General features: G+C 41.1%; 2 protein-coding genes across 5 annotated transcripts in view; one reads left to right on the top strand and one right to left on the bottom strand.

The window, feature by feature from the left end:
• RPRD1B (regulation of nuclear pre-mRNA domain containing 1B) overlaps positions 1 to 17,104 on the top strand; it is a 137,919-nt gene extending 120,815 nt beyond the window's left edge. For 2 of the 3 annotated variants that reach the window (XR_011972058.1, XR_011972059.1), the window contains one exon: positions 15,877 to 17,104. The gene's annotated coding sequence lies outside the window, so the exon portion shown is untranslated. Of the gene's footprint in view, positions 1 to 488; positions 7,181 to 15,876 lie in introns of those variants that run through there. The other variant, XR_011972056.1, reaches the window with a different exon arrangement.
• TGM2 (transglutaminase 2) overlaps positions 1 to 19,510 on the bottom strand; it is a 55,532-nt gene that overhangs the window by 15,843 nt on the left and 20,179 nt on the right. For both annotated transcript variants that reach the window (XM_072631554.1, XM_072631555.1), the window contains 7 exons: positions 17,356 to 17,598; positions 14,324 to 14,442; positions 8,421 to 8,549; positions 7,340 to 7,517; positions 4,795 to 4,930; positions 2,746 to 2,849; positions 847 to 1,089 (listed from right to left, as the gene is read on the bottom strand). In XM_072631554.1, the coding sequence (XP_072487655.1) occupies positions 847 to 1,089; positions 2,746 to 2,849; positions 4,795 to 4,930; positions 7,340 to 7,517; positions 8,421 to 8,549; positions 14,324 to 14,442; positions 17,356 to 17,598 (1,152 nt within the window). The remainder of the gene's footprint in view (positions 1 to 846; positions 1,090 to 2,745; positions 2,850 to 4,794; positions 4,931 to 7,339; positions 7,518 to 8,420; positions 8,550 to 14,323; positions 14,443 to 17,355; positions 17,599 to 19,510) is intronic.

Consider the following 19,510-nt stretch of genomic DNA (forward strand, 5'->3'; position numbering starts at 1 on the left):
TTTGCTATTTCTTGAACAAGACATTTCATCTCCTAACTCTGGTCATTCTGACTAGCTGTTCACCAGGCCTGGAATTTTTCCAACTCCTCACCCCCTATCTCCTTCTCTTGCCTTGCCTGACTTCTGTCAGCTCCCAGCTAAAATTCTACCTTTCACTAGAACTCTTTTCCTATCCCTCTTAATAATATTAACTAGTGCCTTCTGTCTCTTGATTGTCGTATATTTATCCTGACTGACTGATGAATACAGGCTGGGAGAGCTCTAAAATGTTTATTTGGAATGAATGAGCAAATGAAAAACAAACCAAACACCAAGACTCTTTCACCAAGAAAAAAAACCAAACTGTTACTTAGGCTACTAAGGGTAACTAGGTGGTACAGTGAATTGAACACCTGGTTTAGAGTAAGGGAGACCTGAGTTCAACTATGACCTCAGACACTTATTAGCTGTGTGAGCCTGGGCAAGTCACTTAACCTTATTTTCCTCAGTTTCCTCATCTGTAAAATCAGCTGGAGAAAGAATGGCAAACCACTCCAGTGTCTTTTGCCATGAAGAGTTGGACACAACTGAAAGAACAACATCCAGTTCACTAAAGAAGAGCAAGAGCTGGTAATTTTTTATAATTATTTACACACTTTTTAAAAAAAGTTTGAGCCAAAGAACAGATCAGAGAAGCAAAGATTATTAGAATAATAGAATTTTACATCCTTAAATCACAGAGCTTCAGTATCTTGGACTCATTAGAATCTCTTAGACTCTTAGAATCTCAGGGCTGGCAGGGACCTGAAGGATCACCGAGTCTAGCTCTCTACCTAGTAGAGGTAAATGCCATGCTTCAATCCTTACCTTCTGGATACTTGTATTGGTAAGTGATGTCTTCTCTCTCGTCCTTGCCTATAGCCTTTGTACTGATCATTAAGCCTACCAATGTAGTTTTGGTGTGCAGCTTCAGAGTGGTCCCATCTTTCTTCCTCATCCATTCCACCACATCGGCATTGATTTCAGCAAAGACAAAGGGAGTATCATACCTGGTATTCACATCTCCATTTTTGATGGCTTTAACTGAAGCTGGGCCGCAACAGTATGTCTCTAGAGAGTTAGAAAAAAGTGCTCATGAGTGCTAAAGAAGAGGTTTCTACAAAGTGAGACTGGTCCTTTGTAACAGAATCATCTAAAATGTTTGTTTTCTTTCCCTTCTGATCCAACTTGCTCATGTCTAATGTTCCCCCAGTAGAGTTTTCATTCTTACAGCTTAATGCCTTGATTCCTGCTCAAATAAATCTCTTTGCATTTACCCCAAGTTAATTGTTCAACCTGAGAAGGGGGAAAAATTCAATCTGTTATCTTTTGGAAGAAGCAATGTCATTAGGAGAACTGAGTTGTAGATCCAGTTTGATCATAAGCTTGTTGTATGCCCCTGGGAAGGTCACTTCCTTTCTCTGGACTTCAATTTCCCTATTTATAAAATTAGCATATTAAACTAGATGATTCTTAAGGTACCTTACGTTTCTAACAACCTGTCTGATTCTCCATGTGACTTCTTTTCTGATTTGGGAAGAGTGGAGACTCTCAGAGTTTGAACCAGACCCTCAGAATAGAACTGTCTGCCCAGAGGCACACTAGCCCAGATGTAAACAGTGCATGGGGAGATCATCTTTCACACCTGGGGTAATATGATCATAAGATTTAAAGCTGATAGGGAATTTAGAGATTATCTAATTGCACCTGTATGGAGCCCACAAAATCAGATTAAAGATGTAATTGTGAAACATTTAAAAATAAATAAAATATGCCACATCTTAGACAATGTTAGTTTGTGATTTTCTAAGTCAAAATGCTGTCCACAGGGATCTGTTTCTATTTGAGTTTTGATAGCACTGATCTAATCCACTGCCATACCCAATAAATATGTCACAGATGAGAAAATGAAGTCCAAGAGAGAAATGACATAATTTTCCCAGGGCCAGACAGCTAGTAAGTATTAGAAATAGGATTTTGAACCCAGATCATCTGACTCTAAATCTAGTTCTCTTTTAACTACCAAATGTCACTTCTGGTATTGGATTTTTTTCTAGATCTAATTTAGACCTGCAATGACCCTGTCCTCAGCTCAGTGACTTTAAGGGAAGCATACTCGGCAGAGGTGATATGTAAGGCTCCCAGTCCTGCAGGGCCCACGATTGACTGATGAGATGGATCAAAGACTCATAGATTTAGATCCCAAAGGGATCTTTGTATAGTGAGCAAATTTTATAGAAAAAGAGTAGGAGGACCAGTAAGTTAAAAAGGACTTGCCTAAGGCCATACAGGGGGCAAGACTGGGATTAGAATCCAGGTTCTCTGAATCTAAACCCCATGCTTTTCCCAATGCACCACACTGAGAGAACTTCATCCTTATGCAAATTTGAGAATTGCCAAGCACCAAGAGATAGAATGCCCTGGAGGGAGATTTCATTGTTTGTAGGTTCTAATGTGGTATGCTTGGGCCTGACACAGAACTAATGATGAGAACGGGCCATAAGATCATGGTATTTAGAACCAGAAGTTATCATTTCAAAGATGAGGAAACTGAAGTCCAGAGAGAGGTTAGGTGGCTTGCTCGAGGTCACCCAGCTGGTGACTCCCTGACTCCAAATCTAGGGCTCTGTTCCTTTACCTCCTGTTGTATTTTTTGTAAGAAGAATCTGTGATTCTTTCTGTGGGAAGGGATAACCGAGGCCTATTTAAGAGATCTGACCCACCTACCTTCACTTTTTTCCTGGGGAGTTGGGTCAATAACTTGCCAACCATTGCACCCTGGCTTTAGATCGGGACGGTTCATCCAACCTTCAACCCAACAGTGGTAGTTCCTTTAAAAAAAGAGAGAGAAAGTTGATCAAACCCCAGGGAAAGGTACTAACATGTGTGGGGGGGGGGGGGGTGTTATAGAACCACACAATTTGAGTTGGAAGGAATGTCAGAAATCATTTAATTTCTCTACCCCTCCCCCCCAAGGAAGATTCCTTCTACAATATTTCCAACAACTGGTCACCCAGTTGAGTCATTCAGCTTCCATTTGCAGGCCTCTAGTGCTGAGGAACTAACTCTGTCTTCCAAGACAGCACTATTCCAAAGTAGAATAATCTAATTTTAGGAAGCTTTTTCTTACATTTCACCAAAATATGCTTCCTTGTAACTTCAACCCATGGGTCCTAGTTCTTCCCTTAGAGGCAAAGCAAAATAATTCATTATATGAGAGCTAATAATTCACTATATGAAATTATCTCTTCTCTGCCTCACTGTGGAAAAGAGGTAACCCTGAGTCCTCAAAGTCTAAAGTAGCACAATGCAATCTCTGGCAGGTTGTTTTGAGCTGGGAATGCTTTGACAATGGATCCAGGGCTCATGGAACTATCTATGTGTTTATCCCCTAGCTAAGAGAAGAGAGGTTCATCACTACAAAACTATCCATCAAGGGGTGGCATTTTTCTTGCCACAGAATTTCATGAAGATGAAGGCTTGTGGGATCATAGAATTGACCCTGGAAGGCACTTTAAAGATCACCTAGTCCAACACCCTCATTTTATGAGGGTGATGAAAACACTGAAGTCCAGAGAAGTGAAATTATTTGTTCAGTATCACACAGCTAGCAAGACAGAGCCAGAATTTGAACACGTCTTCTGATTCCAAATCTAGTACTCTGGCATGGAGGGGTTGTGATCTGTATTAGTAGAGGGAAGGACTTATAAAGATGACGTACACTAGAGTCCAATTGCTCCTTAGGTCAAGTGTTATCAAGACCCAGGTGGAAAGGTTTCCTTTTAGAAAACCGTTAATGGCAATCTAGGTCCCCAGAATAAACCCCTAACCCTAAGGAGACAGTTACCAAAATTCATAAGTGGAAATAGGAGAGAGTGTGCGTGAATTCCTGAAACCCTTCCATACTGCTGGAGATAAAATTTTACATGAATGTCCTCGAGAGGGTGGCAAAATAGTGAATGAATGAATGATGGGGTCAAGAGTCTAGACAAAATAGAGATACATGTCTGAAGGATGATTAGGGATGGTTGACAAAATTGACCCTGGGCAAGTTGGTAGTGGTTATCCACAAGTTAGTTCTTTTTTAATCCTTTATTATCCTTTCCCAGTTATTTAGGGCAGAGCACCATAGAATTTAGAGCTAAAAGGGACCTAAGATAATTTATTCTAACTCCCTAATTTTTACAAAGGAAGAAACTGAGGGTGAGAGGGATTAAGTGACTTGACCAAGGCAACATAGGAGAACTTGTATTCCAAACCATGTCCCCTGACTTAAAATTCAGTGTTCTTTCTACACTGTCTTTCATTTCTTACTATTCTTTTCCCTCTTTCTAGGAGTTTCTGGTAAACAAATTTACTATACTTCATTAGGTACTTAAAGCTCTTCCCCTTTCTAGTAGAATTTGTATTTTGAAATAGGAACCCGAAGAGGAAAAGACTCAATCCAAAGGAATAAAATGCTAATGATGGAATGAAAGGCACGGGTGGGATACCTTCTGGGCATTCTTTCAAATTACAACCTGGAGACAGTTTTTTCTTAGCCTTTTGAAAAAGGTCCCAGAGCCCAGAAAAGGGAAGGTGTCTGCGCAGATCTTGGACCATATGTGCCCTCCTAGCTCTGAAACTAGGACTCTAAGACTTCTAGCTAATTGCCTTATCATTGTTGCTCCCCATCCCCAATAACCAGTGGATGATTTCCCTCTTTTTAGCACAGAAGAAACCCTCAGGATGAAGCTTGGTATAACCCTTATTCATTACGACCCAACCCCGACTCACCATATCATTTCATTCATGGCGTTTAATCTATCGCCTTTCTCATCTCTGTACAGGTCAATGACCAGGTTAGCGTTTGAATCATGGGCCGAGTTGAAATTGGTAATGACCCTGCATGGTATCCCTAGGCACCGCATCACTGAAGGAAAAGCCAGAAAGAGATGAATACAGAAGGGTTCATTCTGCTAATTCAGAATAGAAGCTTGGGCAAATTATTGCCCCTCTCATTTTGTTTCATCATCTGTAATCAAACAATCATTCGACAAGTATAAAGTGCCCACTATGTGTCAGGCACTGTACTGCTCAATGGAGATACAAATACAATGGATGAAACTCTACCTGCAATGGGTTAACACCAAGGTAACTGGGCTGAATGACTTCTAAAGTCTCTTCTAGCTCTGTCATTCTCTGTCCCAGGGTCCTTTCCAGTTTTGACATCCTATGTTTTATGCTCAGATGCATTCAGTTTTGATATCCTATGTTTTATATTCTAAAGTTCCATCCCCCTCTATGATTCCATGTTCTACTAGTCTCAGGTCCCTTCCTGCTCTAACAGTCTAGGTTCTGGGGTCCAACTCTTCCAGTTGACATTTCATGTTCTATATTATAAAATCCATTCCAGATCTAATATTCTTGAAAGCCTTCAAGTTCTCCTTAAAGAAAACAAAACTTTCCCCTATTTCACCTAATTCAGGACTTCCGGCACTCCATCCAGTCCTGTTTCAGGCTCCAGGAAGAGGCAGAGCCAGAATAAAACAATCAATCAATCAACAATGATTAAGCACCAGGCACTGTGCTCCATGTTAGAACCACAGTATGTGTTCCTATTGCTTCTTAGCTGGTTCCTTCTGACCTAGGTTCCATGCTCTAGGGAAGTATGGAATAGGGTAGAGGAGGAATATTGGGAAATGTTAGGAGAAGAGGAAGTAGATCCATGCAAAGATAGTGCAACATGGGTGACTAGTCAGTTAATTGACTATATGCCAGGTACTGTGCTAAATGGGTGGAGTCCCAAAGGAAGACAAAAGACAGACCTCATCCTTGAGAAGTTAATAATCTAATGGAGGAGATACCCAACAACTATGCACAAACAAGGAAATAATTAACACAAGGAAACCCCTAGGATTGATTGTGTGGCATGGAGTGACAGCTTTAAAGATTAAAAAAATGTTAAAAATAACCACTCCCCAGGTCAGACAGAGTTTTTTAATGGGGCTATTATGTGTCTGCTCAGATACAGGGGCAATATAGTACCCAAAAAGTCTGTCTTGACAGAAGGTTTGAAAATAAAGAATGTGCTATGCATAAACCTAACCCAGTGAGAGCTGCAACTCTTGGAATCCAGCCCCAGAACTCCTGATCTCCCCTGTACTAATATCATCCATGGAGATGAACCAATAAGAATATGAATGATAAAAGTTGGCTTTTCTACAGTGATTTAAGTTTTACAAGGTGGTTTCTTTTACAAGAATCTTTTGAGACAGAGTGCAAGAATCATTCCCATTTTACAGAATCTGAGACTAAAGTTCAGATAGGTACTTGCTACATCCTGGAAATATCAGATGTGAAACATGAACCAAGGCAACCTTGGTTCCAGATCCATTATATTATGTACAACGTTTGTCCTAGAAATATTCCTGAAATGTAGGGGTGATCAGAATTCAGTAGGAACTGTATTTTCCACAGCATTGATCTCTACCCTGCCTCATGGATATAGTTTATGTTCAAACTGCTTTGCTTGGCATTCAAGGCCCTTCAATAAACTAGTTCTTTTCTAACATTCCAGCCCAATTGTGTATAACTTTCTTGACACAATAAATAATTCTGTCAAACAGGTCAATTCACTATCTCTTAAATACAAATAAGCATTCTCATACCTTTGGCTCACACTGCCCCCTCTGCCTGGACTGAACTCTCTCCCTCTGCCTATTGAATTTTCTTTCATTATTTAAAGTCTGGTGCAAATGTTTCCTCCTCCAGGAAATTTGCCTTGACTTCCTTTCTCCCTCTCCACCATTTATAATGACATTCCTCAAAGACCTCACTTAACTTGGAAGTTCTTTCTGTACCTCTAACGCACACATTATATAAAGTTGTATATTACAGTTTTCTGTATTTGTCTACCTTCCAACCTACATAAGTACCATGAGGGCAGGATCCATGTCTTATTTAACCTTTTCATCAGTAGAAGTGCAGTGCTCTGTATACAGTAGGTGCTTAATGAATGTTTGTTGAATGAATTATAGTTATCTATATATTCACCTTATCACCCTACTAAACTAGAAGTTCCATGAAGATTGGACCTGTCATTAAAATTTATGTCCTCCCCATTGCCCAGTACACTACTCTAGATATTGTAGGCACTTAATAAAATTATTTTTGAATTGTATCATTGTTTTATATTATATCTAGATAGTTCTCCGTAGTTGAAAAGTAATAGAAGTCAACTTTTAGACTAGGAAGGGTTCTTTGAATCTAGAATTAGTGCCTTCCCCACCCTTATTATGCTATGGAAGACCACTAGATATGGAAACATATTGGGGCTCACCTGTGCAAGCCACAGCAGCAAAAACCCAGCACTGGCCATATTTCACTGGGCGACACCCACTCTTCTTCCACTTCCTTAGGATGTCCACACTCCCTATCCAGTCCATGGGGTTGACTCCATCACTGTAGTTGTCATCCCAGCGCCCATGTAAGATTCCCTTGTCATCATTAAAATTGACCTGAAACAGTACCAGGTGTCAATGACCCAGAAAGAGAACATACAGACTAGACTTGCCATCTCCCGACCACCAACTCTGAGAATAAATTCTAGAGAATTTAGTACAGAACTTAGAAATGTTATGACACAGCAGATAGAATGGGGTCCTTAGAACCTAGAAGTCTTGGGCTGGTATCCTGCTCATAATTACTAGCTTTATCACTTCTCTTAATCTCAGTCCCCTCATTTGTAAATGGGAGTAATAACGCCACCTACCTCACAGAAGAAAATCAGATGAGGTAGTGTATGTATAGTGTTTTGCAAACCTTAAAGCATTCTAAAATTGTCAAAGCTAGAAGGAGCCTTAGATTGTAAAATGCAGGAGTTGGAAGGAAGCCATTTTGATGATCTCCTTCATTTTACCCAGTATGAAACTGAGGCCCAGAGAGAAGAGGGAGGCTGTCCAAAGTCACCCAGAGTTAGAAGACTGACCCTCCTGATCACTTCCATTTCTGGCTCCTCCTGCAGTCCTGTGCTACCTGGGTGGTAGCTAGTTATTACAAGCCTCACAATGAAAAGTGAACCTAGTAACTATGATAAGTGCAAGGAGAATGAGTTGCACAGGAACAAGAGTAAAATAATATTGGGAGAAGGGGCTCATGGTTTGGGAGGGGCAATGAGGACATAGATAATAGTTCCACCTAATTCTATTCAGAAGTATCCTCAAACACTAAAGGGATAGGGAACACTCCTGGGACCTCTGTCTCACCCACAATATAAGCAGAGTTCTTTGTGTGACTTGGGTGAGTGTTTGAAAAATGAATAACTGAGAAAGATTGATGGTGGTTGAGGATGCCCCATTCCAGGCCTTGGAATAGGAAGGGGAGTAGATGAAGGGAATATCTGGGATATCTTTTCTCCTCACCATGGCACTGATGACCCGACTAACATAGACAGGGTTGCTGCGTTGGGAACAGTCGCGGCTGGGATCCTTAAAGAATTTGGGGTTCATGTCCAGGAGTTCAATGCAGATGTCTAGGATCCCATCTTCAAACTGTAGCCAAAAACAATGGGAGATCAGTGGATAGGTATGACTGGACCAGGTTTTGTTGTCTAGAGGGAGGCAAGACCTAGATGACTTACAATGTCTTACCCATAGTAATGTCCTGTGGAAAAGGAAAATTAACTGTTTAGCTCTGCCCACAAAGGATAGGAATGTCTTAATCCCTCATGGTCCCCCTTACTCTACATGCTTAACTCCCACCAATACACACACAGAGTTCCAGCTTCACAATATTACTCCTGATTTTCTCCATGCTTTTCCATTCTTCTCCTCTGCTGACCCAAATTCTATACTTTCTTCAAGGTTTCTCCTGTGTAGATAAACTCTTTTGGATCACTCAGCCTAATCATTCGAGCTCCTGTAGCACATAGCTGATGTACCCTACCACTTAGTGCTTAAGAATCATAAACTCCAGTAGAATCATAAACTTAGATGGCATCTACACACATGAAGTAGTAATCCTTTCTATGACATCCCTGGCAAATTCTTTCCTACTGTATTGGAAAACTGATGGAACTCACCATTTCCCAAAACAGCACGTTCCACTTTGGAATAACTCTAATTATTTGGAAGTTTTTACATACACTGGGCCAAAATCTGCCTCTTTACACTTTCTAACAATTGCTTCTCATTCTGTTGTCCCAGGCTAAGAACAAGTCTTGCCTACAAGGGCCTTTCCAACACAGTTAGGTCCCAATTAATGGATCTCCTGAAGTGGTTGCATTATTCAAATTTGTACTTTATATTTCCATTGAGCTGGAGTCAGTTACCACTTTTTACATAATTATAACTTCGAATAGCATGAATCCAAATACATGTGACCACTTCAGAGGATGCATTAGTCCCATTAATGTACCTGAAAGTCATCTCTCATATTATTCTTTTTATAGTCCCAATTTCTGTGTGTATATGTTATCTGAATTTTATACTGGCTGGCATTTCTAAATATCTCAAATGCATAAGCTTTGTTAGCCTAACAAAACTAAATTCTGTAAAGACTTTTTATGTCTTACCCACCTTCACTCCTTAATATTTGGCAATTAATGCTAGACAAGTGGGGTCCAAATGTTCATGGAATGGCTACTCTGACTTGCTGAGTGAACTTGGATAGGATACTTTATTTCTCAACTTTTTCACTGATAAAATCTAGAGATATGAGTCAACAAATAACTACCCATTGGGCTCAGAGCAGCTGTGATACATGCTAAGAGAGAAAACACAAGTTCCTGCCTTTGCAGAGGTTACAGACTGGGAGAACTGGATTAGATCATGGAATCAAAGAGTGTGCAAACCTTAGAAACCTCTATTCCATTTTTTTTTTTCATTTAAGAATCAAGGAGACTGATTATATAGAAGGGGGAAGATTATATACCAAGATCAGAAAGTAGAAACCAAGTTTCCTGATTCCTATTACTGACCTAGGGACAGCTAGGTGGTAAAGTAGTGCTGGGTCTGGAATCAGAAAGGCCATTTTCCTGAGTTCAAATCTGGCCTCAGACATTTACTAGCTGTGTGACCCTGGTCAAGTTACTTAACCTTGTTTGCCTCAGTTTCTTCATTTGAAAAATGTGCTGGAGAAGGAAATGGCAAACTACTCCATTATCTTTGTCAAGTACACCCCAAATGGGGTTGCAAAGAGTAACTGAAAATGACTAAACAACAAATTTCCCTATCTGGTTAAAGTCAGAGAGAAACCAACTGAAGCTTCTAATCCTTTGGTATTTATCTGCTCCAGTTCTCCTCCCCTAGCTACTCTTAGCCCTCAACTTCTTCATGGTGATTTATGGCAATTTTTTATTGCTTAATCTAATGAGCGGAAGCAGAACCAACTTATAAATATTTATAAACCTCCTGCTGCTATTCCATGAATATTAATGCCCACAGGCTACCAGGGGGTTCTCTGAACAGTGGCCACTGGTGATTTGAGCTACTTCCTCTCCCTTTTCCTCTCCCCAAAAGGAAGCCAATGAAAGGACCACTCTGGGGCTTCTGTCTCCTCCCCCTCCACTGCAGTCCCTCACCAGCCAATGGGTTTCCCTTGTTGTGAGAGAGCTGCCACCACTGGCTAGCCTCGATACTTACAATGCCTGAGAATGACAAAAGAATCCTAAGATGTCAGAGCTAGGAGGAATCTAAAGGTCTCACTCCTTCATTTTACAGCTGGGGAAACTGAGGCTCAGAGGGGGTTTATAGTACAACAGGATTAAAAATTAGAAAAGAACCTTGGGGGAAGGCGAGTGGAGGGATGAGGTGGGGTCAGCGTGTGGGTCATCCAGTCCAATCCCAACATTTTTAGAGACAAGTGAAAGCCCAGAGAGGACAAAGAACTTGCTCAAAGTGTCTAAGTGGGAAAGCTAAGAAAAGAACATAGGCCTCCCGGGACTCTTGCCAGAATACCATTCTGCCTTCAGAGGCCCTGATCCTGGGGTTAATAAATGACTAGCAGTCCCCACTTTGTGGGGCTGGGGTGACAAAAACCCTTTACAAACTTGAAAACTTTGAGAGGAACTCTTATTTTTGCTGTAATCCCAGTTAGGATTTTTAAGATGCTCTAGCATCATCATCACTGAGGAGGAGAAGAGGAAGGGAAGCCCAAAGCATGCCCTGAGCTCAAGGGCCAGGATCCATGTCAGCCTACCCATTCCTGGTCCACTCCACTGTTTATACAGGCTGGGCCAGTAATTTCATCATCCCAGGACTTGTTCCATTCTGTCTCTGAAACTCCAGGTGAGCCTCCAATCATTCAGTTCAATCCAGTAAGCATTCTTAATCAGGTGCCTACTAGGGTGAAAGGTATATTGGATAACCTTGGAATCAGGAAGACCTGGATTTAAGATCCAAAGTATCTGTGATATCCTTGGTAAATCACTTTACCCCTCCTGCAGTTCTCTAAGAGTATAAGATACAAAACATTTGTGATCTGAACAACTGCAGGGAGTTTCTGTACCTGGGGTTCCCACAAATCAATAAAACCATCACAAGCGAAAGTTCCCTCCAGCCCTCTTTTCTGTGTTCTATGGTTTTCATGCCCCTTCCAACTGAGAGTTGGAACTTAGACTGTGAGACAGCCTAAATTCTGTGTTCAAAGGACTCTTCCAGCTGACGTTCTATGTTCTATACCTTAAAGTCCCTTCCAGGTCTAAGAGTCTACCCTGTCCTTTGGCTTCTCTGGGAACAAAAATTACTTTCTCCAGTTCAGCTAGCTTCCCTACCATCATCAGCCCATGACCCCGGCCATGGATTGAGCTCTGATACCAGCCACGGATTAAACTTTGGCCTTAGACATACACTGAGCCCTGACCCTGGCCCCAAACAGGGTCTTGCAGCCTCTTTCCCTTCATAAACTCTTTGTTGGCCATAGTTGTGCTTTTGGTCTGCAGCTTGAATTGGGGTGGAAAGATACTAAATAAAAATTGTTGAGATGGCTCAGTGCAAATTATTTCCACTACTAAAAAGCAAGCCCAAACAAAAATTCATAGCTTACATGTTTGGGTCAGTAACATTATTGTCCTATGAGAAGGAGGGCAGAATAGCAGAATGGCATGTTGCTGTTATCTTTCCTTTCTTTCAATCTAACAGCATCTTTCCTGCCTGCCTGCCAAGTCTAAAGGATTCTGGTGTATTTTATTTCCCTGGGAACCACCTGTATCTCCCTGGCAGGATGGTTCAGTTAAGATTATGGAGCTCCTCCTCTTCATCCCATCCTTAGCACTCAGCTTTAGAAGCTCTCTCTTGCCTTTTTGTAGAAGTGGCTCCCTTGTTTGTAATCTTTGGCTGCCCAGATCCCAAGGGATCTTGAGGCCCAGAGGGGTTAAATAACTCATAGAAAGTCACACAGTCTTCGTTAAGACACGATTTCTGCAATTCCTTAAAAGCCCTCTTCCTTCGCTCCTTTTGGCACCACATAAGGGAGAATATATTTCAGTTGTTGACTGGAGACAGGAGACTTGGTTTTGAGTCCTGGCTCTGCTTTAATTCTCTTTGTAAACTTGGGAGACTCCTCCCCTTTCTGGGCCTTGTACTCCTCATCTTCAAAATAGAAATTAAAAATATGAGCTCTGCTGACTCCTCAGGGTCGGAGAATGAGACGAGATTTTTAGCTATGAAAGGGCAAAAACTGTATAGGAAAAGAGGTACTTAGATAAGTAGAGGCAAGATCACTGGAGCTAATACCAGGGCACCTGGGTGTGGGTACTAACTCTACCACTTCCTGGATGATTGGCCTTGGACAAACCATTGCTCTTTAAGTCTCATTTTACTGCTCTATAATGATATTAATACTTTGGCACTACCTACTAATTTCTCAAGCTTGTGAGGAAAACTTTGCCAACTGTGAGTTATTATTAAAATGTTGACCAGCCTCTGACTCTAGAGAAGTGGGAGACCAAGGAATGGGCTTTTGGAATCTTATCTGATACTTCTAGGAATCAGATTAGTCACAGGCATTGCTGTGGCCCACCCCTACCTCCACCCATTCTGCCTTTGAAAAGGCTTTAAAAAAAATACAGGTTGATACCAAGCAAATGCCCAGAGGCCTCTTAATAGACTCATCCACTCACTTGCTAACTGTTTTTTAGAGTCATCCTGTGAGAGATGTGGATGTTTTCCTGCAAGTCTATCCCTACCACTAGGGAAACAACTCATAGCTGGGCACTCCTGAGTGTCCCTGGGCAGCTCACTTTGCCTTTCCAGGACTCAGTTTCCTCATCTGAAAAGTGGGGATTAACAACTGCCTTTCCTATCTACTGTATTATAGCATTCTAAACCTGGAGGCCCTCAGAGATCATCTAGTCCAGCCTGATATGTATGCATCTCATTCATTTATCGTTTATTAACTATTGACTATATATAAGGTCCTTCGTAATAGTCCTCAGCTCTCAAAGGTTTTGCTAGCAGGACACAAACCTTGACAGGCCCTACTACACCAAAAAGGTTTTCTGTATGGACTTAGTAATGTGCTCTGTGCTAACACCTGGAAACCAGTCTAGTAAAGTGTGGCAAGGCTCATGCCCAGAAAGCTAATTAGCTGTGAATGAGGATTTGGGGAAATGGCAACCCATTAAAATGTTTCTGAAAGGATGGAGGGATTGTGAAGGGATAGATCTTTGAATGGTGTCTGGGAAATAGTCTTGGAGCCAGTAGGCCTGGTTTCAAATCCTGCCTTAACATCTATTAGCTGTTTGATTTGATTAGCCTGCTCTTTGGGGTGAGAAGGGCTTACCTCTCTGAACCTCAGTTTTCTTACCAGTGAAACGAGGATAACAATATTTTTACCACCTACTGTACAGAGCTGTTTATGGGGAAAGCAACTGAGAGGCCTAAAAGTACCATAGAAATGTAAGATTTTATGGAAATATCTGGCAGGCACAGGTTTCCCTTTTCACCCTTCTTTTCTCTACTTTTTCCTCTTCTTCCTGGGCAATTTCAAGACATACTTCCTCTGGTATGCCTTGTGACTGCTTCAGCCTATACTGGCCTTTCCTTGGCCCCATCTTCTATTGCCTTCAGGGTTGAGAACACACAAGTTGGAATTCAACCATTTTTAGGTTATTTCATATATGTGAATTTGCTGTCCCCAGTTAGACTAAAGGTTTCTAGAGGGCAGGAATTAAGCCTAAGCCGTCTTTGCTTCCTCCATAACATCAATGATTGAGGGCTGAACACCCTTTTGGTTCTTGATGGTGACTTGATTGATTGAATGAAGTAGGACACAGCATCTGATTCCTGGAAACTGGGGGAGGGGAGCAGGGCGGAGAGGAACCCACCTGTCCAAAGTTCCATGGGAGCGTGCTCATATAACTAGTGGTCCCCTGAAAGATGATACCATTCTGATTCAGGACATATTCCTTCCGATGGTCATCTTTATCCATATAGACTGCATCCGCTGAAGAGGAGAGCATACAGTTACTATTGGCCTGAGACTTGCACATAAACTCTGACTCTTTGTACAGTATCTGACATTGGTCATGGTGGCTGTTGTGTAAGATGTGTCACTGCTGAGAAAAGTGGGCTTAATACTAATAATCACACAGTCTTGGAGTCAGGAAGTTCTGCCTTCCGACAGATACTAGCTGTGTGACCTTGAGCAAGTCACTGATCCTCTCAGTGCTCCTTACATCTATATTTACAGATAAGGTACCTAGGGGAGTTTCTAATACACAATGAAATCAGGTTTGGTAAAACAAATAAACAAAAAAATCCGTACAGATATAGCGCATGATAGCTCAAGGTAATTTAGAGGGAGGTAATGTGGGATAGTAAAAATTGTACTGGACCTGAGTTCTAATCTTAGCCCTGTCATTTAAAAGCTGTGTTATTCTGAGCAATTAAATTAACCGCTCTGGGCCTCAGTTTCTTCCTCTGTAAAATAGGAACAATCATACTTATTTTATAGGGCTACTGAGAGGAAAACATTTCCCTTTTCCCTGACTCCAGAAGACAGGAGTGTCCTGTGATGCTAGAGAATGGTTCTACTCATCCAGGGAAGAGCAAAAGTCAGATGCTCTGGGATCAGTTGGACAGATGAGAAGGGGAAAGAAGGTCTGATGCTGGCTGTATGACTTTGGGAAGGTCACTGTAATTCTTTAGTCTTCATCTGTAAAATGAAGGTGTTGGATAATCACTAAGGTTTATTTTTGCTCTAATATTCTGTGATTTCTAACCACAGAATAGTGTGCTTACAATCTATTTCCTATGGGCTACAAGGTCTAGTTGAACCTAAGAGGCACATAGATAGAGCTCTGGCCTAGAGTCAGGAAAACCTGAGTTCACATCCAGCCTCAAATACATATTAGATGTATGACCTCACACAAGTCATTTAACCTTTATTTGCCTCAGTTTCCTCACCTGCAGAACAGGGATAATAGCACCTACCTTCCATAATGGTTGTGAGGCTCAAATGAGATAATATTAGTTAAGCATTTAGCATTGTGCCTGACTCATAGTAGATTCCATAAAAATACTAGCTATTATTGATGTTATTATTTTTATTATTACTTACCACCACCTCCTCCTAACATTTTTAAGACCTCTGACATCATTATCGGCACTATGTTTAAGATTATCTGTGGGACTTGGGGGTACAGCAAAGGAAAAATGGGAGTGTGCAGCAGAGGAGTGTTGTTTTCAGAGTTTGAATCAAGGTTTTAGGATTTAACTTTTTACTCCACATCTCCCCTGTTGAGAAGTCTGGTGTAGGAGTCAACATATCTGGGTCCCAGCTCTGAAACTCAATGACTGACTTTTTTCCCTTCTCTAGGCTTCAATTTCCCAATCTATAAAATGTTAATAATAATCATTATATCTACTAATCTCCCAGGGCTTTGTGTGCAGGACCCATGAGAAAATAGATGAGCAAGTGCTCAGGCACAAATACAGCACTGAATTCTCAGAAGGCATCTATTATTAGTAATATCTGACTATGGAACCTGTCAACAGATCTTAAGCAGGCCTCCTCCACTGCCCAAACCCGAGGTCCAGAGAGAAGTGCCTTTGCCTGAGAGGTCCCGACGTGGACTAAGTCCCATCCTGAGAAGCATTCTGGTGTTTTGGAATCAGGAGACCTGGGTTTGAATTCTAGCTCTATCTCTCAATATTTATATGAACATCCCCAATTGATAAATGGTCAAAGGATATGAACAGGCAATTTTCAGAGGAAGAAATTAAAGCTATCTATAATCATATGAAAAAATGTTCTAAATCACTATTGGTTAGAGAGATGCAAATCAAAACAACTCTGAGGTACCACATCACACCTATAAGATTGGCAAACATGACAGAACAAGAAAATGATAAATGCTGGAGAGGATGTGGGAAAGTTGGAACACTAATTCATTGTCGGTGGAGCTGCGAGCGCATCCAACCATTCTGGAGAGCAATTTGGAACTATGCCCAAAGGGCTACAAAAATGTGCATACCCTTTGACCCAGCAATATCGCTACTAGGACTATATCCCCAAGAGATCATAAAAATGGGAAAGGGTCCCACATGTACAAAAATATTTATAGCAGCACTCTATGTAGTTGCCAAAAACTGGAAGTCAAGGGGATGTCCATCAATTGGGGAATGGCTGAATAAATTATGGTATATGAATGTAATGGAGTACTATTGTGCCATAAGAAATGATGAACAAGAAGACTTCAGAGAGGCCTGGAAGGACTTATATGACCTGATGCTGAGTGAAAGGAGCAGAACCAGGAGAACTTTATGCACAGCAACAATCACAGTGTGTGAGAGTTTTTTCTGGTAGACTTAGATTTTTGTAATAACACAAGAACTTCTTACCAAAAAAAAAAAAAAATCCCAATGGAGGATCTCAAGGCAAAATGCCTGCCACACTCAGAGAGAGAAATATGGAAGTCACTCACATATTGTAGCAGATCATGTTTGTGTATGTGTATGTGTTTGTGTATCATGTTCTGATTTGTTATACGATTTCTTTCATTTATCTTAGTCTGACTACATAGCATGACTATAGTGAAAATATACTCAATAGGGAAGTATATGTAGAATCTATACAGAATTGTATGCAGTCGTGGGGAGGGAGGGGGGTAGTGGGGAGTAGGTGGGGAGGGATAAAATCGCAATTGTATGGCAGTGATTGTTAAACATTACAAAATTAAAAAAAAAAATATTTATATGAACAAATGACTCTTAGTTCCTTCGTCTATAAAATGGGGATAATAATAAGACTTGCATCACCTACCTCATCAAGTTATTGTGAACAAAGTGCTTTGTAGCCTTGAAAGCACTACAGAAATGGGAATAGTTATTTTTCTATTGTTATTATCATTCTTACCTTGACACCAGGGATTGAATAGGAGCACAAAGCTGGCGATGGTGAAAGTATTACTATGCGATCCTGTGACGGCCTCCATGGAGAGTTTGTAGAGGCCAATGGGAGCATGGGGTGGGGAGAAGATTGTCAGGCGAAGATTGTTGCCTTCTTGGCCCATCACAGAGGCTGCCCACGTCCCCTCATTAATAGAGTCAGAGAGGGTGAATTTGGCCTTGGTGCCTGCAGCTTCATTAGGATAGGGTCCTGTAAAGCAAAAAGCCTCTGGTGAGTTACTCCTCCATCTTCCGCAGATCCCCTGAGTCAAGGCTATGTGGCCACCAGCTGGGGGTATCACCTTAGCTGTTCTCCCCAGGGGGATCAAGGATAACTGGGGCCTGATAAGAGTCCCTGCATGGAATGGTGGAAAAGGCTTGTTTGAACCAAAGAATAAAGAGTAGAATACAGATCAGAAGAATAAAATAAAAGAACCGAAAGACTAATATACACAATGACCATGCTAATGTGAAGGAAAACTACACTAAAGATTTCAGAATTCAGATTAAGAGGATGAATAATCCCAATTCCAGATGACTGAGGATGAAACCTCCTTCCCTTTTGACAGAAAGGTTGTGGACTGTGGATACAGAATACTACATACACTGTCAGACATGGCGGATGGTCCATTTGTTTTGCTTAGCTGTTTCTCTTGGTTATAAGGAGAACTCCATTGGGAAGTGAGTTTATGATCTCCCAGTTAAGATGCTTGTGTGAACCTTTGCAAAGGAGTTCCACTCTCATACATGCATTCCATTAAAGACCTAAAAAGAGTTCCAGACTTATCTGGTTACAGTCCAATGACTAGTACAAAAGGGTTACTCTGAGTCTGAGGGTTCAAATAATTCTTTTGGTAAAAAGATATTTAAGAATCCTCAAATAAAAACAGTTTCCAAGGTTCTTATAAAGCAATTTACCAAAAGTTAAAAACCACAAACAAGAATGGAAAAGCCAATTAGTTAACAAAGTTCTTGGGAACTCAAGAGTTCTCTGCTGGTGTCTGAGTGAACTTTATAGACTTCCTGTCCAAAAGGCACTCCCTTCTGGTGTCCCAGATCAACTCACAGGGGGGGAAAAGTTAATTCAAACTTCCCCAGAGCTGCTTCCTAATTTCTTTGCTCACTGTTCCTGCTGATGTTAAAGGAGACTGTAGCAGTTACCTCAAATCAACCCTGGACCACAAGGTCAATAAATGAGGGTAAAGCCACAAAGAGGAAATGACAATTATGCAAAAAAAAAAAAAAGATGCTACAATACCTTTTTTTTCCCCCAGTAAGAGCCCTGAACTATCAGGAGATTGAAGGTCCAGTTCTAGCTATTCCACTAACTAGCTATGTGATCCTGGGAAAATCATTCTCCTCTGGGCCCCAGTTTCCCTATCTATAAAATGATGGGATTCATATGGTGGCTAAAGTTCTTTCCTCTGATCTCTGACAGTCCATGGAGTAATGAGGATTATATAAAATAATGATTATAAGACATTTAGCACCTGGCACATGGTCAGGGCTGTATAAATTTCAGCTATTATTATTATCATTATTATTCATGGGAATGTCACTGATTGCAGAGTCAGAAGACTCAGGTTCAAATCCTAGCTCTGACAATGACAAACTGGTAGACAGGGATAAGTCACTTTGCCTGAGTTTTAGTTTTCTCATCTTTAACACAAGGATCCTAGTGTCTTCTATATTAAGCAAAAGAGAGAAAGTATGATGAAATGGATAGAGGGTTAGCCTTGGGAGTCAGGAAGAGGTAGATTCCTTCCTCCTTCTGACACAAACTAGCTGTGTGACCTTGGAAAAGTCCCCCTCAGTGCTCCAAGAAAGTCTTCAAGACAAACTTAGAAAACTTTCTAAGTCTGTAGTATAAGCTACAGACAAGTGGTGAATCTGCATCAGAGGAGAAAATGCAAACACCAGGAAATCCCCGCCCCCCCCCCCCCATACTGATGAAATCACAGATCTAGACCGCTTTCCCCTCAAAAAAGATTTTCTTCATAGGGCTCAAGTGAGATAATATAGAGATGGATGAATACAGATATAGATTAGATACAGACTGTTGTTTTGGTTGTTGAATCGTTTCAGTCATGTCTGACTCTCTGTGATCCCATTTGGGGTTTTCT

This window comes from Notamacropus eugenii, chromosome 1 (assembly GCF_028372415.1).
Source record: "Notamacropus eugenii isolate mMacEug1 chromosome 1, mMacEug1.pri_v2, whole genome shotgun sequence".
In the NCBI taxonomy this organism is placed as follows: Eukaryota; Metazoa; Chordata; class Mammalia; order Diprotodontia; family Macropodidae; genus Notamacropus; species Notamacropus eugenii.